Genomic DNA, 26428 nt, shown 5'->3' on the forward strand with positions numbered 1-26428 from the left:
CCACAAGGGATGAATGCAGATTTCTCCAGCTTTCTCATTTCCCCTCCCCCCACCTTGTCTCAGTTCCAACCCTCGGACTCAGCACCGTCTTCTTGACCTGCAATCTTCTTCCCGACCTCTCTGCCCCCACCCTCTCTCCGGCCTATCACCCTCACCTTAACCTCCTTCCATCTATCGCATTCTCAACGTCCCTCCCCCAAGTTCCTCCTCCCTACCTTTTATCTTAGCCTGCTTGGCACACCTTCCTCATTCCTGAAGAAGGGCTTATGCCCGAAAGGTCGATTCTCCTGCTCCTTGGATGCTGCCTGACCTGCTGCGCTTTTCCAGCAACACATTTTTCAAGCTATAAACTGTTGTCTGGATGAGCATGAGGTGTCAATGCTAAGAAACTGCCACAGACGGTTAGAGGATATCATCTACATCAATTAAGTTTTGGTGGAAATCCTAAAGTTTCATCAGCAATAAGTGGTCTGCCCCCTGTTATGGGCAGAAGCTGTAATTAGCTTTACTTTTTGGAGGACACATCAAGCAAAAAGATTTGCACTGAGGCCAAAGTCTCAAAGAATTCAGAATGCCTTAGGGTATACGGTAAGGCCATTGGATACCAGTTTCAAGCAAGAACATATGGTTTAGTGAGTGTGTGTGTGTCAGAGAGAGAGAGATAGAGAGAGAGAGAGAGAGAGAGAGAGAGAGAGAGAGAGAGAGATAGAGAGAGAGAGAGAGAGATTGTTGATAAAATCCGATAAATGAAATTGTACAACACAGAAACCAAGCTGTTTGAATACAGTATTCAAGGTTGCTTGGTATTGTTATGAAGATGTGTACTCATGATGTGAAAGGCAGAAAGCCAGAATTGGTTTGTACAAAATGATAAGGGGTAAAGTGTGCATGGTCCCTTTAAGAGGTGATAATCTGGCAAAAAAAAGTTGGGAAACAATTGTAGATACACAGACAGTTCTAAAATTGATACGTGTGTATCAATTGTCTGTGAGATTGATTTTTTTTATGTTCATCACATTTCTGATAAAGACCTTATGCCCGAAATGTAGACTCTCCTCCTCCTCGGATGGTGCCTAACTGGTTGTGCTTTTCCAGCACCATACGTTTTGACTCCAATCTCCAGCATCTGCAGTCTTCACTTTCTCCTAGTTGCTGAAAACTTTATTGTGAAGCCTCTTCCAAGGATGCCCACCTCCTCCTCCCTCCACAAGGATCTCAGCGAGTCTCTCTCTCCCACTGCAGCCCCCCAGGTCATCTCTTCTGCCCTGAAGCTCTTCAACTTCGTTCTGAAGAAGATCCGCTCCTACAATTATGTCTCCTTCCTCAGCACCTGCCTATACAACCAGCTTAACATCTATGGAATCCAGACAACATTCAGACCTTCTCAATTTGGAGCTGACCAGGACAATCACAACCTACAGCAAATCCCAAGCCTCCAGATCCTATGTTCCACGCTCACAGCCATGAGTTTCCATCTACTCTCCCTGCAGTCAGCCCAGCCCCACCTCAGGGCCACACTCTCCCAGACCTGCAAAGGACCTATGCTATTCTTCATCCTGAGGAGGATCCACACATTCAACAAACGCTTTTTCTCCAGCTTATTGGACATCAACAAACGTAAGCGCACCAAATTCTCACATACTTACCTCCAAACTAGATATTCTTTGACCACTCCAGACCCTTCTCCCAGCCTCTGTAACCAGCCGGATGCTATTATCCGTGCGGCCACTACTACAACTGTGAATGATGACATTACTTCTGCCCCTGAACTCATTGCAGTCACTGCCAACAATACCGCTTCTGTGATTGCAGCCAGAACTACCACCTCCACAATTGATACCAGATCTACAAGCCAGGACAAGCCAGATCTACTGCTTCTGAAACCTCCATAAATGCTGCTCGCCATGTCACTTCGGCACCAGTGATTATCGCCGTCAATCGCCTCTTCCGCGCCCCCCCCCCGACTGATAACACTCACCAAAACACTGCTGTTGACCATAGTGCCCACCCTTGCACACCACTAATAGCACTGCTTCTGCTTACACTGCTGTAGATGCCTCTGCCTCTTCTACACCCGTGGTTGCTGCCAAATGTGCCACTTTGGCCCCCGCTGACATCTGCAGCAGATGAAAACACTGCTTCCATGAATGTCACTTCCACCCCCCGCAGGTGCCACCGAACGCTCCACTTTCACCCCCATGACTGCTGCCATTTATGTCACTTCCTCCGCTAATGACACCTATGATGTTAACGATGATCACATGACTGTCCCCACTTCAGGGACAGTCTCCACCTCCATGCCCAGCTCTAGCTCTACACCACACCCCAGCCCCATCGAGTTTTTACCATCCACCCAGACTTCCCCCTCACTGTGGATGAATGATCAGTCCCCTGTAAAGGGCTTAGCTTCATCCTACTACACTCCCAGGTCAAGCAATTTCGTACATGAGACACTGAATTTTTCTTCCACCGAGTCCATGCTTACTTCTTCAATTGTGACTCCCACCCACCCTCTGAGGACTATTTCTCCCACATCCAACATAGTCCATCCTCTTGGACACCACTAACGGGCCTGTTTCCCTCCCTCAACCTCCATCTCCAACTGCTGCCGTGACATTAACCGCCTCCACCTGTCCACTCGCTCATTCTTGCAACGTACAGCCCTCCACTCTCTCCGCTTCAACCCCAAACTCATCATTAAACCAGAGGACAAAGGGGGTGCAGTGGTAGTATGGCGCACCAACCTCTACATCGCCAAAGCCAAACACCAACTCATGGACTCCTCGACCGTAACCTCACCTTCCATCACTACATTTCTGATGAAGGTCTTATGCCCAAAACATCGACTCTCCTGCTTCTCAGATGCTGCCTGACCTGTTGTGCTTTTCCAGCACCACACTTTTAACTCTAACTCTCCAATGTCTGCAGTCCTCACTGCCTCCTTGTTTAGATGTTAAGGCAACCAGCTTGGATATTAGCCAATTAATTTAAACCAGGCCCTAGATATCAAATTCCAATTAAATTTAAATCCGATGGTTTTGACTATCTCTAACCAATCCAACTGCAAAGAAATTAATGTGATCACAGGTATAAAGAAGGGGGCAAATGGACAGGGACCAGACAGCAAACTGCTATCCGAGAAAAACATCTTGCTTACACAGAAATCTCCATACTCTTTAAAAAAGTACCATCTATTCATAAAGGTACACAGCACTCTTGGATAATATTCCTCACACCAGAATTTGATGGAGAGAGGCATTCAGAACAGAAAAATTTCCAAAGAAAACATCCCTCAAAGGAGGACCAGTGGAAGAAAGTTATTTTAATTAACCTGTTCAAGCATCTTATGCTAACTTCCAGGGAAGGTGTAACTTGAATCCAGATCTTCTGACCTAGAGGTCAGGACTCTATCACTGCCCTCTAATGGGATATATAAGGTTAAAGCAGGTCCAGTGTATGGGTTTTTGAAGAAAACGTAAGGCACCACGATACAAAAATACATTCAGGGAAAGCAATTTTGAAAATTTTCTTAGCTTTGTTAGCACCAGATTCTTGGGAGTGTAGACCAATTGCTATAAAAGCTCCATTTCTTCATGGAGAAAAGTTTTATTTTCTCCTTGAAAAGAGTCACCAAATGCAATAAATAAATGTTTATAGACTAAATGATGTCTCTAGGGTTTGGCACTTCTCAGGACACACTATCTTTAGTGAAAACAGGCGCTAATACATTTTACTGGCAGTATGAGCAGCATTCAGGCTTCTTCATGAGGCACTAAGTGAGTTGTTTTGTGGAGTGAGAGAAGTGAATTTGAAAATCATTGTCATAAAATGCACTTAAAGATGACATCAAAACTGGATGTCAAACTTTCAATGCTTTTAAGTACAAAACTGGTAATCAGGCAGAATAGATCAACTCTCGCTATGTGTCAGCAAACCTATTTGGGAAATGTTTGCCCCTTGCTATTCATCAAAGTAGGACCTCACAGAAAGCCTTCCAAAGCTGAACTGGATGAATTGTGAGTCGAGGTGGAGACCTGAATTGTCTGGGCACCCAAACAAGACCAGATGCCAGTTCTGAAGTATCAGCATTGAGATCCCCCTAGAAAACTCTAAAGGTGGAAGATATTATTCAGGGGAACAAACCATTGAAAAAAAAAATGACAACATTTATTTTGGAATGTCCATCATTGGGAGATGTTAGGAACATGAAATCTTTAGTAATGTTTCTTATTCAAATTTGTGGTAAGTTCTCAAGAGCATGAGTATTTTTATTCTTGTGGGAAAGGGAAATAAATATTGTCTTTTCCACAGGGAGGCTAAAAAGATCAAAAGGATCAGAGGGTAGTAAAAAGTACCTGAGCAATGGAAAGTCTTGCTCTTGGTGAGCTGGCAGATGTAGCATCTTTCTTTGTAAAAACATTGGAAGAAAAAGTAAATATGAATTCAGCAACTATCCATTTGTGTGCTACATTAACACAAAGTCACAGCGGGATAATAAATTCAGTGAAATATTTCAATGAAAAGTGACTGAAGATTGATACTGCAGTTTTAAAACTGTTGCTGGAGAATGGAGAAATCTCCAAATTGAAATGGGTGGGATAATAGCAGTCAGCTGATTGATTTGCAAAGAAAGGAGCAAGCATGAAGAAACTGGTGGACACACTGGAAAAAGGACTCTGAACTTTAATACACATACAAGAAAACAATGAGTATTAGTATAATCTGTTGTCATTTTGTTTATTGTAAATTGATTCATTTTAAAAAAGAAAAAATGAATCTGTTGTATTTAATGTGAACGGAAAGGATGCCTGAGACTAATGTGGCACCAGGTAATGGATGTTAATTAAAGGTTAATTTTGGTGTCAATCAGTTGTTATCAATATGGAGAGCTTGTAATCAATGGTAAGGTGTTTTCTGGAGTGTGGTTAATTGAAATAAAGCTCATTTAAAGTGTGGACTTGGACTCTCTTCAAACAGACATGTTATAGTGTATAACTCAACACAACCAGGTGACAAAATTTAGAGGAATTTCATTTTGCCTAAACCACAACCAAACTTTAAATATCTTGCCTGGGTCTACAGCTTGCACACGAACGGGAGCATCACAGCAAATTGTGAAGCCAAAGCCATCTTTGCCACGTGGTATTGTAACCTGAAACAGACAGCAAAAAAGTTACATACAGTTGAAGAATTTTAAAAGAATCATGTGTCCACATTGTACTTTAACTCACTTTAAAAGTTTAAGAAACTGTACAATGCAGCAATTTTTCCAAAAATTGCAGCATTTAATTGAGACGAGAATGGATTAGTCTGATTTTTAGGCATGAAATGGGTGATACTGCTTGAAAAAGAAATAATGCACACTCTTTGTTGAGGAATGGAAAGGAAAGGAAAAATGAACTGCTTTCATGGAAACCTCCCATCTCCATGCACCTGTATGAATGCATGAGAAAGAGTACAGAATAGATTTGAGAATGGTTCCAGGGATGAGATGCCTCAGTTGTGAGGACAGATTTTAGAAAGTGAGACTGCTTTCCTTGTAGAAAAGGGATATGGGTAGATTTGGTACAAGCTTTCAAAATCATGAGGGGTTCTGGGCAGAGCATATAAAGGAGAAACTGTTCCTACTCAATCAAAAGAGAATCAGACAACATGGTTTTCAAATGCTGCGCAAAAGCAGTAAGTGAGAGACAAGAAAACTTTTTCAGACAGGCTGCGGTTCAGGTTTAGAATGCACTGTCTGGAAGTTAGTGTAGGCAGGTTCAGTTGCGGGACTCGAGAGGGCATGGTTTCTATTTGAATAATCATCTAACTTTTAGGGCTATGGAGAAAAGACAGGAGTTTGGCATTTAATCAAAATGCTCAGAGTACTGTCACAATCCGGTGAGTCAAATGGTCTCCTTCTGCACTGTAACAATTGAGATTTGGGAGGAGGAAGAGTAGGTCAAGCAAAGGGATGTTGCTATGATTAGTAATTTGACTTAAATATCTTACTGGAGTCTTGATTACATCATGTGATTTCCATATTTACTGACACTTGCTCATTGAACAGTCTTCTACCATCATTTAGTTGGCATGGACTAACCTGTTAAGAAGTTAATTCCAAAAGCCCCATGAAGACCTTTTCTGCATAATTTAAGCCATTTTGCAATATTTTTCTACTGCATCTTACCTCCCCACCAACACTACAACAGCTGTCAAAATGCCAATTTCCTACAGGGAATTCTCCCATAACCGTGCATTTTGTTAGTAAAGGGGATGTTGTGAAAATTCGGCCTGCACTCCTCTGCACCTGACTATCAACATTCCTACACCATAATCCCTAGGCAGACTCATGACATTCATCCGTTTGTCTCATGATCAGTACGACAGTATTTTGCTGTTTTTTGATCTCAGTAGAAACCGATAAAATTATCATTCTATCTTTTAATAAACATGTGTTGTAGATGCTAAGAAGAATCAAGGTTTACAGTTTAAATCAAAAGAATTTTATTATAAAATGAGCCCTAACCCAAACTCAATCTTAAATGATCATTTACACTAAAGAAATTAGAAGTGCGATGAAAATTGTTACTTATTCTTTAAGCTAAACCTCTTAACATTTCCTCTGCACCCATTTGACTTACTCCCCACAAAAAATCTCAAATCAGATACTCATCTGCAATTACAACATTTAGTCAGAGACCCATTTTAAAAATTCACATATGGACTGAGATCTTTTGGGCCCATGATTCACTTCCAGTGAAGGGTATCCCTTCAAACTTCCTCTATGGTAAACTCCAGTTGCAACAAAGATGTTATTAATGTCTTAAGCATGGTAAAAACAAATGACTGCAGATGCTGGAAACCAGATTCTGGATGAGTGGTGCTGGAAGAGCACAGCAGTTCAGGCAGCATCCAAGGAGCTGGAAAATCGACGTTTCGGGCAAAAGCCCTTCATCAGGAATAAAGGCAATGAGCCTGAAGCGTGGAGAGATAAGCTAGAGGAGGGTGGGGGTGGGGAGAAAGTAGCATAGAGTACAATGGGTGAGTGGGGGAGGGGATGAAGGTGATAGGTCAGTGAGGAGAGGGTGGAGTGGATAGGTGGAAAAGGAGATAGGCAGGTAGGACAAGTCCGGACAAGTCATGGGGACAGTGCTGAGCTGGAAGTTTGGAACTAGGGTGAGATGGAGGAAGGGGAAATGAGGAAACTGTTGAAGTCCACATTGATGCCCTGGGGTTGAAGTGTTCCGAGGCGGAAGATGAGGCGTTCTTTCTCCAGGTGTTTGGTGGTGAGGGAACGGCGGTGAAGGAGGCCCAGGACCTCCATGTCCTCGGCAGAGTGGGAGGGGGAGTTGAAATGTTGGGCCACGGGGCGGTGTGGTTGATTGGTGCGGGTGTCCTGGAGATGTTCCCTAAAGCGCTCTGCTAGGAGGCGCCCAACCTCCCCAATGTAGAGGAGATCGCATCGGGAGCAACGGATACAATAAATGATATTAGTGGATGTGCAAGTAAAACTTTGATGGATGTGGAAGGCTCCTTTAGGGCCTTGGATAGAGGTGAGGGAGGAGGTGTGGGTCATGTTTTACAGTTCCTGCGGTGGCAGGGGAAAGTGCCAGGATGGGAGGGTGGGTTGTAGGGGGGTGTGGACCTGGCCAGGTAGTCACGGAGGGAACGGTCTTTGCAGAAGGCGGAAATGGTGGGGAGGGAAATATATTCCTGGTGGTGGGGTCTGTTTGGAGGTGGCGGCAGATGATTTGGTTTATGCAAAAATGTCTTAAGCATAGCCAGCTTGGGTCAGATTTCTCCTCGTTCTAATATTGTTAACTCTGGAGACTTACAAGTAAAAATTGCTTTCTCTCTTTCCAGCTTTGCTATCCCATAAGTCAAACTGTTAGGAGACTCTGTTAAGTGGTTTAAACTTTTGTAGCTAATACATCGAAAATCAAATGAACTCTGATTGATAGAGAATTATCCTTCAGCAAGTTTAGAACAAACCAAAATCCTGCTCAGAACCAAAGGCATCCCAAGAACATACTTGACCCTTTTCTATTATGTATCTCCCAGTCAACCTGGCCACATCATTATTTACTAGAGGTTAGGTGTTTTACCAAGTATAATCATGTCCTAGAGACATCTAATGCTTTCAGAGACCATCACCTCAAAATAACACACAGGTATTTGCCCAAAATCTAATGAGCCATCACAGGTAAATCAGCCAGGCAGTATCATCCACCAATTACTCAAACTTCCAGCAGGCCCATGGAGAAAGCCTGACGAGGAAGCACGGTGGCACAGTGGTTAGCACTGCTGCCTCACAGTGCCAGAGACCCGGGTTCAATTCCCACCTCAGGCAACTGTCTGTGCGGAGTTTGCACATTCTCCCAGTGTTTGCGCGGGTTTCCTCCGGGTGCTCCGGTTTCCTCCCACAGTCCAAAAATGTGCAGGTTAGGTGAACTGGCCATGCTAAATTGCTCGTAGTGTTAGGTGAAGAGGTAAATGTAGGGGAATGGGTCTGGGTGGGTTGCTCTTCGGAGGGTCAGTGTTGACTTGTTGGGCCAAAGGGCCTGTTTCCACACTGTAAGCAATCTAATTATCTGTCCTTCAGGCATGGTAATCATCATCAAGTCTTCCAACGGTTTCAGTGCCCAGCAAAAGACATCCTGCCCACCAAGAGTTGAAAGCCATCAGAGAGGCTTTGACTCATGTGGAGTTAAACCTAGTCATATGCCTCGTATAGCATTACCTCAGTGTAAGAACAACCTGAAATACTTTCTTATTTATGGATAGTCACCTCTTAAAATTTACCTCAGTGAAACAGCATGATCAACAGTTTAATCTAGGAATCTCCCCTACCCCCTCACCACTGCCTCCAAACTCCCAGTCTCCCAACCCCACACAGCACACTGCTATCTCCTTCCCAAAATCCGCAAACAGGACTGCACAGGCAGACCCATTGTTTCTGCCTGCTCCACAAAATTCATCTCTTCCAGTCTCAAAATCGATTTTTTTCTCTTTGTCCAGTCCCTTCCCACTTATATCCATGATTCATCTGATGCTTTACATCAGTTTCAGACTTTCTGGTTCACAGGCTCCAGCCACCTCCTCTTTACCATGGATCTGCAATCCCTCTACATGACCATTCCCAACCACCCCCCCCCCCCCCCCCCCACTCCCCACAGGATGGTCTCAAGGCTCTTCATTTCTTCCTGGAAATAAATGCCTGAACCATCCCCATCGACCACCACCCTCCACCTCCTGGCCAAGCTTGTCCTCACCCTGAGCAACTTTTCTTTAACTCCTCTCACTTTCTTCAGGTCAGATGGATGACCCTGAGTACCCGAATAGGCACCAGCTATTCCTGTCTCTTCATGGGGTGTGTGGAATATTCCTTGTTCCAGGCCTATTCCAGCCCCCACCCACAACTCTTTCTCCGGCATATCAATATCATCAGTGCTGCCTCCCTCACTCATCCAGAATGAACATTTTTATTGATTTCGCTTGCAATTTCCACACTGCTCTTACCCTCACCTGGTCCATCCCTGACTCCTCCATTCCTATCCTCAACATCTTTGTTTCCATTTCTGGAGGTGGCCTAGCTCACCAATATCCACTACAAATCCACCAATTCCCACAGTTACCTTGACTATACCTCCTTACGCCCTCTACCTGTAAAGACTCTTCCATTCTCCCAATTCCTCTACGTCCACCACAACTGTTTTGATCCTGACAACTTCAACAAAGAGGCCTCAAAATATCCACCTTCTTCCTCAACAGAGGATTCTGCAGCACCCTAATTGACAGGGTCCTCAGTTAGATCCAACCCACGTCCCAAACTTCAGCCCTCACAACCCTTCCCTCCTACAAAATTAAAAGGGTACCCCTTCACCTACCACCCCATCAGCATCCATATCCAGAGGATCACCAGCCACCATCTCTGCTTCTTTAGCGGGGTGCCATCACCAGACACATATTCCCTTCTCCTCCAGTCAGTCTTCTACAAGGACCATGCCCTCTGGCACACCCTAATCCATTCTTCCTTCAATCCCCCCACAGCCCCAAGGCAATCCTACAACCACAGATGTTACATTGCCTGCTTACTTCCTCCCGCCAGAGTATCCAAGGGCCCAAACACAGGTTCCAGGTTAAGTAGTGCTTTACCTCCATTCAATTTAGTCTACTGCATTTGTTGCTTACAATGTGGTCTCCTCTACATTAGGGAAACAAGTGTAGGCTGGGTGACCACTTTGCAGAACCCCTACATTCTGTCCTCAAAAGACCCTGAACTTCTGCTTGCCTGCCACTTCAAAACAATACCTTATTCCCTGGCCAACATCTATTGTCTCAGGCTTGCTGCAGTGCTCGAGCAAAGCTCAGCACAAACTGGAACAACATAGTGCATTTTGGGAAAGCAAATCTTAGCAGGATGTCGACATTTAATGGTAAGGTCTAGGAAATGTTGCTGAACAAAGAAACTTTGGAGTGCAGGTTCATAGCTCCTTGAAAGTGGAGTCGCAGGTAGATAGGATAGTGAAGGCGGCGTTTGGTATGCTTTCTTTTATTGGTCAGAGTATTGAGTACAGGAGTTGGGAGGTCATGTTGTGGCTGTACAGGACATTGGTTAGGCCACTTTTGGAATATTGGGTGCAATTTTGCTCTCCTTCCTATCGGAAAGATGTTGTGAAACTTGAAAGGGTTCAGAAAAGATTTAAAAGGATGTTGTCAGGGTTGGAGGATTTGAGCTTTAGGGAGAGACTGAACAGGCTGGGGCTGTTTTCTCTGGAGCATCGGAGGCTGAGGGGTGACCTTACAGGTTTAGAAAATCATGAGGAGCATGGATATGATAAATAGACAATGTCTTTTCCCTGGGGTGGGGGAGTCCAGAACTAGAGGGCATAGGTTTAGGGTGAGAGGGAAAGGTACGTGTATGGGATGAGCTGCCAGAGGAAGTGGTGGAGGCTGGTACAATTGCAACATTTAAAATGCATTTGGATGGGTATATGAATAGGAACGGTTTGGAGCGATATGGGCCAGGTGCTAGCAGGTGGGACTAGATTAGGTTGGGATATCTGGTCGGCATGGGCGAGTTGGACCGAATAGTCTGTTTCCGTGCTGTATATCCCCATGAGTCTATGAGCACCTCATTTTCCATTTGGGAACTCTACAACTTTCAACAATTTTAGGGTCTGAGGCATCTTCTCCTATGTCCAAACCCCACACACCAGGCCTTGCTATCACAGGTGTTTAGATCAGAGTGGTGCTGGAAAATCCACATTTCGGGCAAAAGCCCTTCATCAAGAATCCATTTGTGGATTTTCCTGCTCCTTGGATGCTGTCTGACCTGCTGTGCGTTTCCAGCACCACTCTGATCTAAACTCTGGTTTCCAGCATCTGCAGTCTTCACTTTTGCCTTGTTATCACATGGTCTGCTCTTACAAACAACTAATTGTTAGCCACTAATTGTCCCATTAGCAGCCATTCATTCTCCTGGGCTGACCGTGATCCACTCCTTCATCTGTCCAACTGTTCTTCTCTCTCTCTCTCTCTCTCTCTCTCTATCTCCACTTATCATTTACTCCTAACCCCCTCCTTACACTCCATCTTCTGCATTAAAAAAAAACTTTTTTCCGACTACTATAAGTTCTGAGGAATGGTCACTAGACCTGAAACGTTAACTGATTTCTATCTACAGATTATGCCAGACCTGCTGAGCTTTTCCAGCAATTTCTGTTTTTGTTTCATCAACAGCTCCCCTGCTGCTGGAGCTCACTTTAAATGATCACTGATCAGCATTTCAGTAGTCTGAATGGAATCGATGAGATCAATGAAGTAGGACAGATTGCCTCTACCATTCTGAAACCCAGATCTCTATGGCCTAAGCATCATGGGAAAGGACTACTTTCAAGGCCTGCAGCATGTAGAGCTCCTATTCAAACTTCCCTGTGGTTTCCATGTACCCATTGCTGTATCACTGTTAAAAAATTGTCAAGTGGTCAATGCATGTGGATAGTTGCATGCGCTCAAGATTATGACTATAGCTTAGCACTCACATACAACTGATTAACCAGTAACTGCTCCAAACTTTCACACTTAGAAAGTGTCCTTCTTATTATAAAAAGGAGCTGCTGTCCTGCCTCCGCTGGGATCTGGATCTCAAGTCCAAAAAGTCCCTCCTTCTCCTCGGTCAGCAGTTGCTCATTTGTTGTAATATATCTAATCCCAATATACCCTTATAAACCATATCTAAATGGCCAGATTGGATTTAAAAGCTAATAAATTGACGTACATCAAATTTTAAAAAAATGCAACTTTATGAAGTTACTTGATTTATATGTACCTTATATGGATCTTGAAAGATTATATTAAATTAGGTTAATTCTAGTTTACATTTTATAGACCCAAAATGGTATTTAATATCTAAGATCTTCCAGAAGTTGAAATTTAACCAAAGTACATGATTACTTTTACCATAACTTCCAGATTAGCAAGTTCCTGATCTTTCTAGCATTGTAGCAAAAATTCTGAACTTCAAAAAAAGCCACAATATTTAAAGCAGAGTTAAAAATGATTTATGATTTATACTTTAAAGTTATTTACACATATTACTTAATTTTAAAACTGATTTATAACAAGAGAATTAAGACAGTAAAAGCCACAGGTACTCAAACTGTTACTTGAATTCAGAATACTGCAAAACAAACAAAATTAATAAACGTTTCTTTGAAAACTGAATGCAATACATGCTACGGAGTTCATATATTCTATACCTGTTGCCCAATTGCTTGCATTGTTCAATCTCAATAGTTCTTCTTTCGACGGGGTGTACAATTTTCGTTAGTGTTATAAGTTCTAATTTCTATACAACAGTCTCTTTGAGACTCATCTCCTTCAAACACTGAAACACATCTTACATATCCCATTAAATAAATTCATTGCTTCATTTATACAATGAATTGGTGGACACATAACATTTCCCAAAGCTGTGTGTCACTGACATAAATGGTTCATAGTGGGCTGTACTTTAGTTGGCATAACCACCCATGGGAACTCAGATTTAGAAGAATCACAGGAAGCAACCTTTCACCTCCCAAACCTCTGCTCCACTGCATGTCTCTGAACGATAAGCCAGAAGGTTTCCTGAAAATTTCACTCAGCAAGAACGTCCAGTTGGTTTCTATGAAGTATGAGTATTCCCTTGGCTCTTCCTAATCTTTGCAGTCTACTTCTTGAAACATGCTTACATACTGATGAGAAATATTTATCATAGGACAATGCAGACATTGGTAAATAGGAAAAAAATAACTGAGGATTACATAGAAACCGATGCTGTACTCGGTACAATGTCACTAATAGCTAGTGGACTTTGTCAAAACTTTGGGTAGAAAGAGACTTGAGTATAACTGGAGGAAACCCTTTTCTTCTGATTGTCGGTGAAACATTTAATATTCTAATATACTTAAAAATCCTTTATTTCCCCACGGTTCAATGTTACTTTATTTACATAACTAAGGACCAAGCAAAAAAATCTAGAAGCATTAATGAATATTGTATCACTAGTTACCAGCAACTGCAAGTTAAACAATAACTAAAATGATTAATACCTCTGGTAACTTTTTAAAATGGAAATTCTCCAAGTAACGTTATAAAAAATCTTAAGTATAAATAGTGTTGCACAAGAGAACTTAGTTCTGACATGGACAGACTATAAACACTGTTGAGTCAAACTTCCTATTTCAACACTAATGTTTACTTTATTATTTCCCATCTTTGTCTTGCACATTAATCACAAGCAAAATATTTTTTTTCATAGAACAGCCATTAATAAAATGCAATAGGGACCGTTCATACAAACAAAAAGACTTCACCATTTATGTCATGTAAAATTTTCCTTCCTCCAGAATAAAGTATAGACATCACAAAGAAAACAGGGACATTTTTAAATTGTTTTAGTCTGTATATTTATATTTAAAAATCCAGAAAGAGACCAGTTAGCACATTATGTCTTCAACACTATTAGTCTAATCTTATCCTAGTGAATTCTGTTTTTCCCCCCAAGTAATTATTTAATGCATTCATTAAAGAGTATAAGAAATGCTTCAACAGTTTGTAACCGATCACTTGATATTCTCACAATGCTTCAGATAAAAATTGTTTCTAAACTTCCAATTATTTTTATGACTGTCTTGAAAGTTGTGTCCTTGTTAGAAACCTCAGCTACCAGTAGAAACAATTAAACACTATTATAGAAATTTCATGATCTTGAAAACCTTGGTCAGATTACCCTTCGACCTTCTCAATCCTGGGTGGAAAAACGTTCCAACTACACAAAACTCACCTAATATCTTTTACGTCACATCCCATTAAATAATACCAGTAAAATGAGCTGGACTATTCTGTATCATGGGCTGCCAAAATTGTGCATAATGTTCCAACAGGCATTTAATTCAGATGACATGTATTATGTCTTCACTTCAATCATCTATGCCTTCATGGACAAATCAAGGCCACAAAAATGGGCATCTGCAGAGATACTACTTGTGAGGGTTGATCTGCTCAGTTGGCTGGATGGCTGATTTGTGATGCGGAGTGATGCCAACAGCATGGTCCAATTCTCTTACAGGCTGAGGTTTGCACAAAGGACTCTCCTTCTCTACATCTTCTCATGCCTAAGGCATGATGGTCCCTAGGTTAAACCACCACCAGTCATCTCTCCCCAATGGGAGCGTCCTAAGGTCTAGTACATCTATGGCAATTTTACCTTTACTGTTGCCAGAATTACAGAATAAAATCAAATTAAATAATGGCAGTCAAAATGTTTCCAGTCACTTTGGCATGGCTCACATTTGGCCTTACTGATACTGCAAAAGCAAGGTATATTCTGTGCGTATACCAGATGGAAGCAGAACAGTTTGTGATGTTCTATAGCATTTAATATTGATTTAATGCACAATTCCAGTCATTTTGAACCAAGTAGGTTGTGTTCAGGCCTGGTTTTAAATGCACAGATTCAGCTATTTTAGGAGCACACCAACCACTGAATCCCTGAAGAAATATTGTTTAAAGTGACAGCTGAGATGACTCAAATGAGGTGATTGAAAGTGGATTGAAAAGGTTTTAACACACTTATCCAGTTGCAGACCTCGTGAAAATGCAGTGTTGATCATTCATTGAAGGATTTTTGGAAAGATTTTGAATTTTCAAAAGGAACTAGTCCCAGATCTTTGCAAGTTTATAAAAATTTGCATGCCTGTCAGGAAAAAGTCTGTTTCAACAATAGGGATTTTAGTTGCAGTCCCTCTTGGGCTGAAACACAATTCCAAAATGAAACACAGGCAGTAGAGATGGCAGTGTGCAAGGAGAAGGTTTGGGGGGTGGTGGAGGAGGAATCTCTCTAAAGAAATTTCTATGAGTGATAATGAGACTCTGGATTCCCCAAAATATCATTCAAACATCACAGTTCTCCATCATTCATTCCTGTCAAAGTGAATATACCAGCTATGCGCATTCGCAACGTCTTCTTAGTCAAACTTCAGAAATAAAACTCAAATTAAAAGAATTCCATTACAACTTCATTCAACAATAATTTCAATAATACATTCAAAACTAAACTATTCACCTTTGTGAATTCCCTTGGAGACTTAGAATAGCCACTTCAGCTTGCAATGCTTCATGTAGAAATACAACAGAAGGCTGCTAACTTTCATTGAGAGGGGCAGCAGATAGGCTTGCAGGAAAAGCTCAAACATTACTTGCACTTTATGGCTCAGCTTCAAACTGTACCACTTTGAGATGAGTGGCTGCAGACTTGGCTGACTAGCTAGCTGTTCAGTAAGATGAGACAGGAGTAGCTAGGCAGGCAGCAGCTCAGTATCTCAATGCTGAAATACAGAAAGGATCGGTTGAGGCAAGAGGTAAGGCAGGAGGAAAAGACACATGGTCACAAAACATACAGGCTGTAGATCTTGTCAACTGCAGGATGTGGGAGAAATGGGATTTTTAAAAATTCACTCATGTAACATGGATGTCACTGGCTGGGCCAGCGTTTAATCCCCGTCCCCAATTTCCCTTGAGAAGGTGGTGGTGTATTGTCTTCTGCTGCAGTACACGTGCTATAGGTAGTCCCACACACTGTTAAGGAGAGAATTCCAGGATTTTTCACCAGTCTCACCTGAAGGAACAGTGATATATTTCCAAGTAAGGATGGCAAGTGGCTTGGAGGGGAACTGTCATTGCTAAGTAGCTGAATGTTCAAGATAATAGTTAGTGTGTCTGGTAAGCAGGAAGTATTGGTAGTGCTTATTGGTCAGGTGGAGTACCTGAATGCTAGTCTTAATGGCTGATTCCTAAATATGTTGATAGACAATTATGGTGATTTGATCAACTGAGCATGACATATTACTGGAACAATGGCAGGAGATATAATTTATAGATGCATTTAGCAATCAACCTCTTGTGTGATGTTATTAAACTTCTTGCAACACTGCTGCCAGATCTTTAAAGCCAGGATCCAAGAATTTAGTGGTTGTGTACTTTATTGGACCCAATTTTCAGCATGCACCCATTCAGCAATACATTCCATGCTGGATAGCATGCTGAAATTGTCGAGATAAGGAGACAGCATGAAGTTTGTATTCTCACCGCATCAAAGTGCAGGGTAACTGAATTTCACAAACTAATGTTCATTGATTCATTTCCTTAATTTCTACAGTTCTGTTTAAATGCTTTTCTTTTACAGATCAAAACTTAAAATGACATCTGTTAATTGTCATACATTACTTCATAAATCAATGTCAGTACAATGTAGATATCCTTCCAATCAATCGTTTTCTCAGAAGCTTTGAATGTTCACAATTTTATAGGATTTGTTGCAAGTCTAAAGATTTATTGAATTTGAAATGTCTTCATTTGTGATTAATGTGGAGATAACACACTAGTCTGCCTTTTCCTCACAATGAATTCAAAAGGCTGTCATTGGATATAGTGTCCATTTTTAAAAAAAAATCAGCTTAGCTTTCATTACAAAGTACATATAACAATATAATCATGATAAAAGTCTATTTTTCAGTTGTTTAGTAAATTATTTGTCTACTAAATGTTATTTAGCTGATGTTGGTTTTAGTTTCTCCCAGTAAAAGTTTTAAAACTTGAAATCTTATTGTATGGTTCCTTTAAGGCAGACACGGAGTACTCAAATCATAGAATCATAAAACTCTTACAGTGTGAAAGTAGACCATTCAACCAATCAAATCCACAATGACCCTACGAAAAGTATCCCACCCAGACCACCACACCCACCCCCACCCTTGCCCTGTAACCCAGCATTTTCCAATGTTTGATCCACGTAATAGACACATCCCTGGACACTACAGGACAATTTAGCATGGCCAATTTTACATGGTGACATGCAAACTCCACACACACCGATGCCAGAGGATGGAATTGATGGTCCTTGGTGCCATGAGGCAATGGTGATAATCACTGAACTACTGAGTCACCATGTGGTTTTAAAAAAGTTATTTGTCTCCAAAGGATTTGTAACATGTAGTCTTCTTACAGAAAACTGAAAAGATGAAATTTAGATATTAAAATTTTCAATTAAGTGAGATATTCTTCCAAGGCACAAGTGATAAGAATACTAAGCCAACGTTAATGTGAAAAGGTTGATTTTTTTTTCCATTTGCTCTTCAAATAAGGACACTTACAACATTATTTGTCATTACTAATTGCCTTCGAGAAGCTAGTGGTGCACATATTCACCAACAGGTACAAATAGCATAGCTAGCTCAAAGGTGTTCTTATGTAGGCAATTCCAAGATTTTGAACCAGCAATCATGAAGGAACTGCAATGTGCTTTGACATCTTGAGAGGGAAATGCAGAGCTGTGGTCTGATATACTTGTTGTTGACTGCTTAGGTCTGTCAATAGCAGGCTGCTTTTGATGTTGAGCATGCTGTCAACTCCTGTATTGTACCTTCATTAGGTTGATAACTCATTTTCAGGTATGCTTGCTGCTGCTCCTGACAGGCTGTTCTACACTTAGCAATGAAATAAGTTGGTCCCGCCAGCTTGATAGTAAAATATATAGCGAGGGAATCACTGGACGATGAGGGAAATATTTCTGGTGTAATACTGTTTGTTACTGAAGGCCTATGGTGCCACATGAATGGTTCAAGTAGAAGAAACATCTAAAAATGCTGGTGACATGGAAATCATACAATTATAGCATTTTTACTCCACAAAGACTCAGGCTCTACTGCTGCCTCTTCCCATCTCGAGCTCACCAAATTGCAAGAAGTTGAATTCTGCAGATCATTCCCCCTCCTTACCTACCACTACCTTCCATCAGTCCACATTTGCGCAACCTGCTAGGTCTGCCGAATCCCATAGAATCTATTGCTTCCTCTCCAAACTCTCTGGAAGCCTATCAATCCCTGGGAGACTTGGGTTTCTCTCTTCCCTTCAACTCCACCTCTGGGCTTGCCAAGCTCTGCATAGTTCCATGAAATGTCAGCAGCAGCGTGCACCCTCCTGGTAGAATGATTGATGGCTCCCTTAAGTTTGGTCTTGACCTCACTATCGGCAGAGATTTTCCAGGCTTTGTAAGACTCTATTCTGCTAGTTTTGGCTGCACTGAAGGAATCAGCAATGAGCAGCGGCAAGGTTTGGAAAAATAAACAAAAACAATAATCTAAAAGTGAGCATCCTATCCAATGGTAGATATTTCTCATGCTCGATGCCTAGTTTTGTGCTGCTATATCTGCTCTGAATCTCTCTCTCATTTCATATGTCAGAGAGACAATACCATTAAAAGAGTATTGAGATTTAAATTAAAAGTTTCAAAATAATATAACATAATTATGAAAGCAAAGGATCTCAAAAATTCAAAGACGATCAGTAGAGTTCTAAGAATAGAAAGCAAACATTTAAGTGTTAGGAAACATCAAAATGGCTGTACAAAACATTAAATTTTCAATTTTATTCATAACTGTTGAAGCTGAAATTTCAGGAAGCATTTCAAAGTTTCACTAATAGATATAAGCATACCTTCAATGGCAGTATATTCTCAATGTCTCTGTTTTCATTTGCGACTGCATTACTTTTCATGGCAACTCCTGAAATAAACAAAAGGTTTTTGATCATTCGTTAACTTTGTCCTGTAGCGAAAGTAAAAGTCCTTTCCGTAATCCAATGTGTTCTTGTGCTCAAATCCCTATCCACTTTTGTGAAATCTTTCAAATCAACAACAGTGTAAATATATGTCATTTAAAAAAACTTCACTAGACTTTCAGTATTGTAGATTTTCTCAAACAACACTAAGGTTTGCAATTCCCCTTTGCCTTTTGTCTTTACCCCTCAATAATGTGTTGAAAAGGTTGAACACGAATAAATTAACATGTAAAAGTGATCAGTTGTTTCAAATCAGAGAAGTGTCATAGAAACATTGGAACAAGAGTAGACTACTCAGCCTTTTGAGCCTGCTCCACCTTTCCTGATGATCAAGGCTGATCATCCAACTCAAAACGTGCTTCTGCATTTCCCTCGTATCGTTTATAATTTTCTCAGTTGATGCTGACAATCAAAAAGGCTGCAGAAATCCTCAGAAATTTACAGATACATGACTGCAATTTCACAACCCTTAGAAAACAGGTCAGTTGATTTTAAAAATAAAGACAAGATTTAATGTTTTTCAGTAATTAAAGACAATGAGGAGAATCTTGTGCCTTCCCCAGATTGGGAGTTTAGAACATAGAACAATACAGCGCAGAACAGACCATTCGGCCTGCAATGTTGCGCCGACCTGTGAACTATTCTCAGCTTGTCCCCCTACACTTTCCCAAAATCATCCATGTGCTTATCTAAGGATTGTTTAAATCTCCCTAATGTGGCTGAGTTGACTACACTAAGTAGGGCATTCCACGCCCTTGCCACTCTCTGCGTAAAGAACCTGCCTCTGACATCTGTCTTAAATCTATCACCCTCAATTTGTAGTTGTGCCCCCTCCTTTGGTGGTAGAGGATATTTAAGTAGGTGAATTGCAGAGAAGTGGGAGGCTACAGGTCCCCACCTATCACAATAAAGCACTGCCTAACAGTTCCACTTCAAAGCCACATTCATCTACTGCTGTTAATCCCAGCAGATCGGAGACTTGCATGCAAGGAGCACATGGGACCTTTTTTTAGGAACTTTGTTCCAAAGTTCCCAACAGCTGTTCAAGGCATCTGACCACCAGAACCCACTCTTCCTGCCAGTCCTTTCCCCTCTACTGCTACTACACTGCACCACTTGTCCTGCCATCACTCACCTATCCCTCGTTCCCTCTTCAATCTAATGCCATGTAACACCAGCGCCACCAGCTCCCTTGTCGTGTAAATGGGTACAACAGAGTTGCTGGGCACATATGATTCTATCCGTACAGTATACTATTGCTGTCCCAGCGTTCTAAGAACTTCCAGTTTCATGACTATTACCCTGACTTTAAAAGGCCTTGAAAAAGGCACAGCTTCTTGCATCAGGTACAAGTTTTAAATTATGCATTAAAGTTATAGTTATTCCTGAAGAACTCATTTGGTTTTGAAAGACTAATTGTCGAATGCCGAAAGGTATATTACATTCAGTCCAGCATTCTCGACATTGTGATGAGCAAACGTGGCTTCAGTTCACAAGTTGCTGCACCACACTATCCCAATCAAACTGAAAGGCTGATGCAGCAGTGAAAATTGCAAAATAAATAGTTTAAAAAGAGTTAATTCAGCACATATGTATATAAGACAATTCCTGAGTGGAGAAAAATAACTACTGAATTCATGGAGCAGTCCAGTACAAAGATTAAATTTCAGGCTATACCCAAGGTACTCTTCCACAGGCACAAGCTACTGAAGCCAGAAGCAATAACAGTTATGTGTAACAAAAAAGTGCAGAAAACCTAATTTTGTTTTGAGAATACTAAATTGGAAGGGGACTAATATACTGGCAGGGAAATTTGCTAGAACTGCTTGGGAGGATTTAAACTAGTAAGGTAAGGGGGTGGGACCCAGGGAGATGGTGAGGAAAGAGATCGATCTGAGACGGGTACAGCTGAGAACAGAAGTGAGTCATACAGTCAGGGCAGGTAGGGACAAGGTAGGACTAATAAATTAAACTGCATTATTTCAATGCAAGGGGCCTAACAGGGAAGGCAGATGAACTCAGGACATGGTTAGGAACATGGGACTGGGATATCATAGCAATTACGGAAACATGGCTCAGGGATGGGCAGGACTGGCAGCTTAATGTTCCAAGATACAAATGATACAGGAAGGATAGAAAGGGAGGCAAAGAGAGGAGGGGGAGTGGCATTTTTGATAAGGGATAGCATTACAGCTGTGCTGAGGGAGGATATTCCCGGAAACACATCCAGGGAAGTTATTTGGGTGGAACTGAGAAATAAGAAAGGGATTGTATTATAGACCCCCCCCCCTATAGTCAGAGGGAAATTGAGAAACAAACTTGTAAGGAGATCTCAGCTATCTGTAAGAATAATAGGGTAGTTATGGTAGGGGATTTTAACTTTCCAAACATCAACTGGGACTGCCATAGAGTTAAAGATTTAGATGGAGAAGAATTACTTAAGTATGTACAAGACAATTTTCTGATTCAGCAGGTGGATGTACCTACTAAAGAAGGTGCAAAACTTGACCTACTCTTGGGAAGTAAAGCAGGGCAGGTGACTGAGGGGTCAGTGGGGGAGCACTTTGGGGCCAGCGACCATAATTCTATTCGTTTTAAAATAATGATGGAAAAGGATAGACCAGATCTAAAAGTTGAAGTTCTAAATTGGAGAAAGGCCAATTTTGACGGTATTAGGCAAGAACTTTCAAAAGCTGATAGGAGGCAGATGTTCGCAGGTAAAGGGATGGCTGGAAAATGGGAAGCCTTCAGAAATGAGATAAGAATCCAGAGGAAGCATATTACTGTCAGGGTGAAAGGGAAGGATGGTAAGTATAGGGAATGCTGGATGACTAAAGAAATTGAGGGTTTGGTTAAGAAAAAGAAGGAAGCATATGTCAGGTACAGACAGGATAGATCAAGTGAATCCTTAGAAGAGTATAAAAAACGAGTATACTAAAGAGGGAAATCAGGAGGGCAAAACAGGGACATGAGATAGCTTTGGCAAATAGAATTAAGGAGAATCCAAAGGGTTTTTACAAATATATTAAGGACAAAAGGGTAACTAGGGAGAGAATAGGGCCCCTCAAAGATCAGCAAGGCGGCCTTTGCGTACAGCCAGAGAAAATGGGGGAGATACTAAGTGAATATTTTGCATCAGTATTTACTGTGGAAAAGGATATGGAAGATATAGACTGTAGGGAAATAGATGGTGACATCTTGCAAAATGTTCAGATTACAGAGGAGGAAGTGCTGGATGTCTTGAAATGGTTAAAGGTGGATAAATCCCCAGGACCTGATCAGGTGTACCTGAGAACTCTGTGGGAAGCTTGGAAGTGATTGCTGGGCCTCTTGCTGAGATATTTGTATCATCGATAGTCACAGATGAGGTGCCAGAAGACTGGAGGTTGGCAAACATGGTATCACTGTTTAAGAAGGGTGGTAAAGACAAGCCACGGAACTATAGACCGGTGAGCCTGACCTCGGTGGTGGGCAAGTTGTTGGAGGGAATCCTGAGGGACAGGATGTACATGTATTTGGAAAGGCAAGGACTGATTCGGGATAGTCAACATGGCTTTGTGCGTGGGAAATCATGTCTCACAAACTTGACTGAGTTTTTTGAAGAAGTAACAAAGAGGATTGATGAGGGCAGAGCAGTAGATGTGATCTATATGGACTTCAGTAAGACGTTCAACAAGGTGCCCATGGGAGACTGATTAGCAAGGTTAGATCTCATGGAATACAGGTAGAACTAGCCATTTGGATACAGAACTGGCTCAAAGGTAGAAGACCGAGGGTGGTGGTAGAGGGTTGTTTCCAGACTGGAGGCCTGTGACCAGTGGAGTGCCACAAGGATTGGTGCTGAGCCCTCTACTTTTTGTCATTTACATAAATGAGTTGGGTGCAATCATAAGAGGTACAGTTGCAGATGACACCAAAATTGGAGGTGTATTGGACAGCGAAGAGGGTTACCTCAGATTACAACAGGATCTGGATCAGATGGGCCAATGGGCTGAGAAGTGGCAGATGGAGTTTAATTCAGATAAAAGCGAGGTGCTGCATTTTAGGAAAGCAAATCTTAGCAGGATCTATACACTTGATGGTAAGTTCCTAGGGAGTGTTGCTGAACAAAGATCTTGGAGTGCAGGTCCATAGCTCCTTGAAAGTGGAGTCACAGGTAGATAGGATAGTGAAGATGGCGTTTGGTATGCTTTCCTTTATTGGTCAGAGTATTGAGTACAGGAGTTGGGAGGTCATGTTGTGGCTGTACAGGACAATGGCGAGGCCACTGTTGGAATATTGCGTGCAATTCTGCTCTCCTTCCTATCGGAAAGATGTTGTGAAACTTGAAAGTGTTCAGAAAAGATTTACAAGGATGTTGCCAGGGTTGGAGGATCTGAGCTACATGGAGAGGCTGAACAGGCTGGGGCTGTTTTCCCTGGAGCGTCGGAGGCTGAGGGGGTGACCTTATAGAGGTTTACAAAATTATGAGGGGCATGGGTAGGATAAATAGGCAAAGTCTGTTCCCTGGGGTCAGGGAGTCCAGAACTAAAGGGCATAGTCTTAGGGTGAGAGGGAAAGGTATAAAAGAGACCTGAGGGGCAACCTTTTCACGCAGAGGGTGGTACGAGTATGGAATGAGCTGCCAGAGGAGGGTGGTGGAGGCTGGTACAATTGCAACATTTAAGAGGCATTTGGATGGGTATATGAATAGGAAGGGTTTGGAGGGATATGGGCCGGGTGCTGGCAGATGGGACTAGATTGGGTTGGGATATCTGGTCGGCGTGGACAGGTTGGACCGAAGGGTCTGTTTCTATGCTGTACATCTCTATGACTCTAATACTATTAAGCCATTGTCAGAATTGAACACAGAAGAGCCACTCAGGGTACAAACCTTCAACTTTGTCAAAAACAGTCATCCCTAGGTCATACCTTGGGACCTGCATGAAACAGGTGTCAGCTCAATTATACGGTGCAAGTGAATGATATATTGTCATAACTGCAAGCCATACAATGAGAAAAAGCTGTTCCTCATCGATCAGGAAGATGGCAACTCACCACCTGCACAGCAACAGATCAACCAGACCCTGAGGCCACAGCAACACAAGAGAAGTGGATCATCAGGTAACAGGTAATTTTAAAAAAAGGACATGGGAATGACAGTTCCCAGGGAGGGAACATTATCCATATGCACAATGAACAACACGCCGTATACCATATAGGGATCAGCATGATTTAAGAACTATGGACAGAATCTTAGATTCTTTGACTTAAGCACGAGTTGCTTATTTGGAAGGATTCTTGCTGTGATGCGCAGTGAGATTTCTCTCCATACCTTACCAAACTCACCACTTCAACTAACTACCCAATCACTATGGTGGTTCTCACATTAGATTCCTAATACACCTTAACATGCCCAGTTCCCAGAACAGCTGATACCCGCTGAAAGGCCAGCACCCCCCCATGCCCACACCAATATTTATATGGCTGTTTCACATTTGGACAAGTGTTGACAACTGTTTCTCGCTGGTCGCATAATGGCACAGCAGCTGCAAAGCCACGTTGCTCACAGCACAGACGACGTGGCTGACACTCCATGGTATTTACAACTGCACTCTCTCCAATAGCTAGTAGTAAAAAACCACTCCACAAACCTTACATGTCCATAGCTACATCCTGTTTAAACACTTAAGTCAGTGCTACCCTTTCCCTCATGTCCTGTAGCTTGTCAGTGTACAAAAAGGGAAATAAAACATTATAATCAAGTCAATTAACTTCTGTCTGGCATGTAGTGCCCATATGCAAATGGCTGCTTCATGTATTTATCCTTTCAATGTCATATTGACAAGCAGAAATTGATCCAGTGCTTTACTGCCAAAAGTGATCCTGACTCCACTCACTATTTCAAATGTGCAGAACAAAAGTGATGGTACGAAATGCAGCTTTCATTTGACGCGTTCAGCACTGCACTCTACTTGGCTGTCAGGTACTCCAGAGCCTCCATGCTTCTGTTATCCCATTCTACTGATAGCCCATTTCCATCCATCACTACATGTGGAGACCCCATCACACTGAACTCCACCTCGGTCTTCCCTGTCCCTAAACCCTGACATTACACTTTAATTACTTCCACCTTGCCTCCTTTTTGGGCACCATTTGGTGGTTACTGCCAACAATTACTCTCTTCCCCAAACAGCCTACATTGCCCTGTGATGCTATTCCCCCTATCTCTTGCTATCACCATCCTCATCCCAACTTTACAAGTGCCTGTTTTCCTCCCCCAGTGCTGACTTCCTGAATCCTTTTAACACTGATCCCTTCTCTCCCACCACAAACTCTATTACACCCTCCTGAGCTAGTGATGGACCGAACTCCAGCACTGTACTTGCCCTAGAACTCTGACCACCTTTGACAAACTGGCCCTAGACATGACTGACTAGACACCTGACCACTGCATTTATAGATCATCCACTGATGATACATGATTCCTTGGACTACTGTCCACTCCCCAGATTGTAGTCAAACAATTACTCTGATCCTAAGTAGCCGAAACAAATGATTAACCATTGCCAAATCCTTGAAAGGAGTGCAAACTGACTGTACCAAGATCCCCTGACTGACCACAATCATTCCTTCCTGGTGGCAACCAGTTTCTAACTTGGTCATTTGGCTAAATTAATATTTAGAGAGTTTTTTTATTTATTCAGGGGATGAGGACATCGCTGGCTAGGCCAGCATTTATTGCCCATCTCTAACTGCCCCAAGAGCTGTTGAATCAACCCCACATTGCTGTGGGTCTGGAATCACATGTAGGCTAGACCAGGTAGTTTCCTTACCTAAAGAACATTAGTGAACCAGATGGGTTTTTCCTGATAATTGACAATGAATTCATGGGCATCATTAGATTATAAATTCAGACATTTATTGAATTCACATTTTGCTGTGGCGGGTTCCAAACCTGGGTCCCCAGAATACAGTCCAGTGATAATACCACTAGGCCATTGCCTCTCCTGTGTTGCACAGGTAGCTGTCACATGCTGGAGTGGTTAGATTTATATCTGTGTGCTGCACAGCAAGAGGTCATACCTCAAATAGATCCTCACTGAAAAGCATGACAACCAGCCCCTCTTTAAGTGTGCACAAAACAGCATGTTAATACAGCAGGACTTATTGCTTTGGGCTCTGGTTGACATGGTAGCATGGTAAGGGAGTACAAGAGAAGGCAAGGTATGGATACTGAGAGCATGCAGTTCGGTAATAAGTGAACAAGTGCTGAGAGAGTAAATGAGCAGCCATGAAATGC

General features: G+C 42.1%; 1 protein-coding gene across 8 annotated transcripts in view; it reads right to left on the reverse strand.

Annotated features, from left to right (window-relative positions):
• Positions 1–26428, reverse strand: part of LOC122564798 (regulator of G protein signaling 3) — a 289256-nt gene that overhangs the window by 170500 nt on the left and 92328 nt on the right. For all 8 annotated transcript variants that reach the window (XM_043720037.2, XM_043720031.2, XM_043720035.2 and 5 more), the window contains 2 exons: positions 19024–19091; positions 5071–5152 (listed from right to left, as the gene is read on the reverse strand). In XM_043720037.2, the coding sequence (XP_043575972.2) occupies positions 5071–5152; positions 19024–19091 (150 nt within the window). The remainder of the gene's footprint in view (positions 1–5070; positions 5153–19023; positions 19092–26428) is intronic.

Source organism: Chiloscyllium plagiosum, unplaced genomic scaffold, assembly GCF_037043375.1.
Source record: "Chiloscyllium plagiosum isolate Xiang-an unplaced genomic scaffold, Cpla_swu_hap1 HiC_scaffold_21, whole genome shotgun sequence".
Lineage (NCBI taxonomy): Eukaryota > Metazoa > Chordata > Chondrichthyes > Orectolobiformes > Hemiscylliidae > Chiloscyllium > Chiloscyllium plagiosum.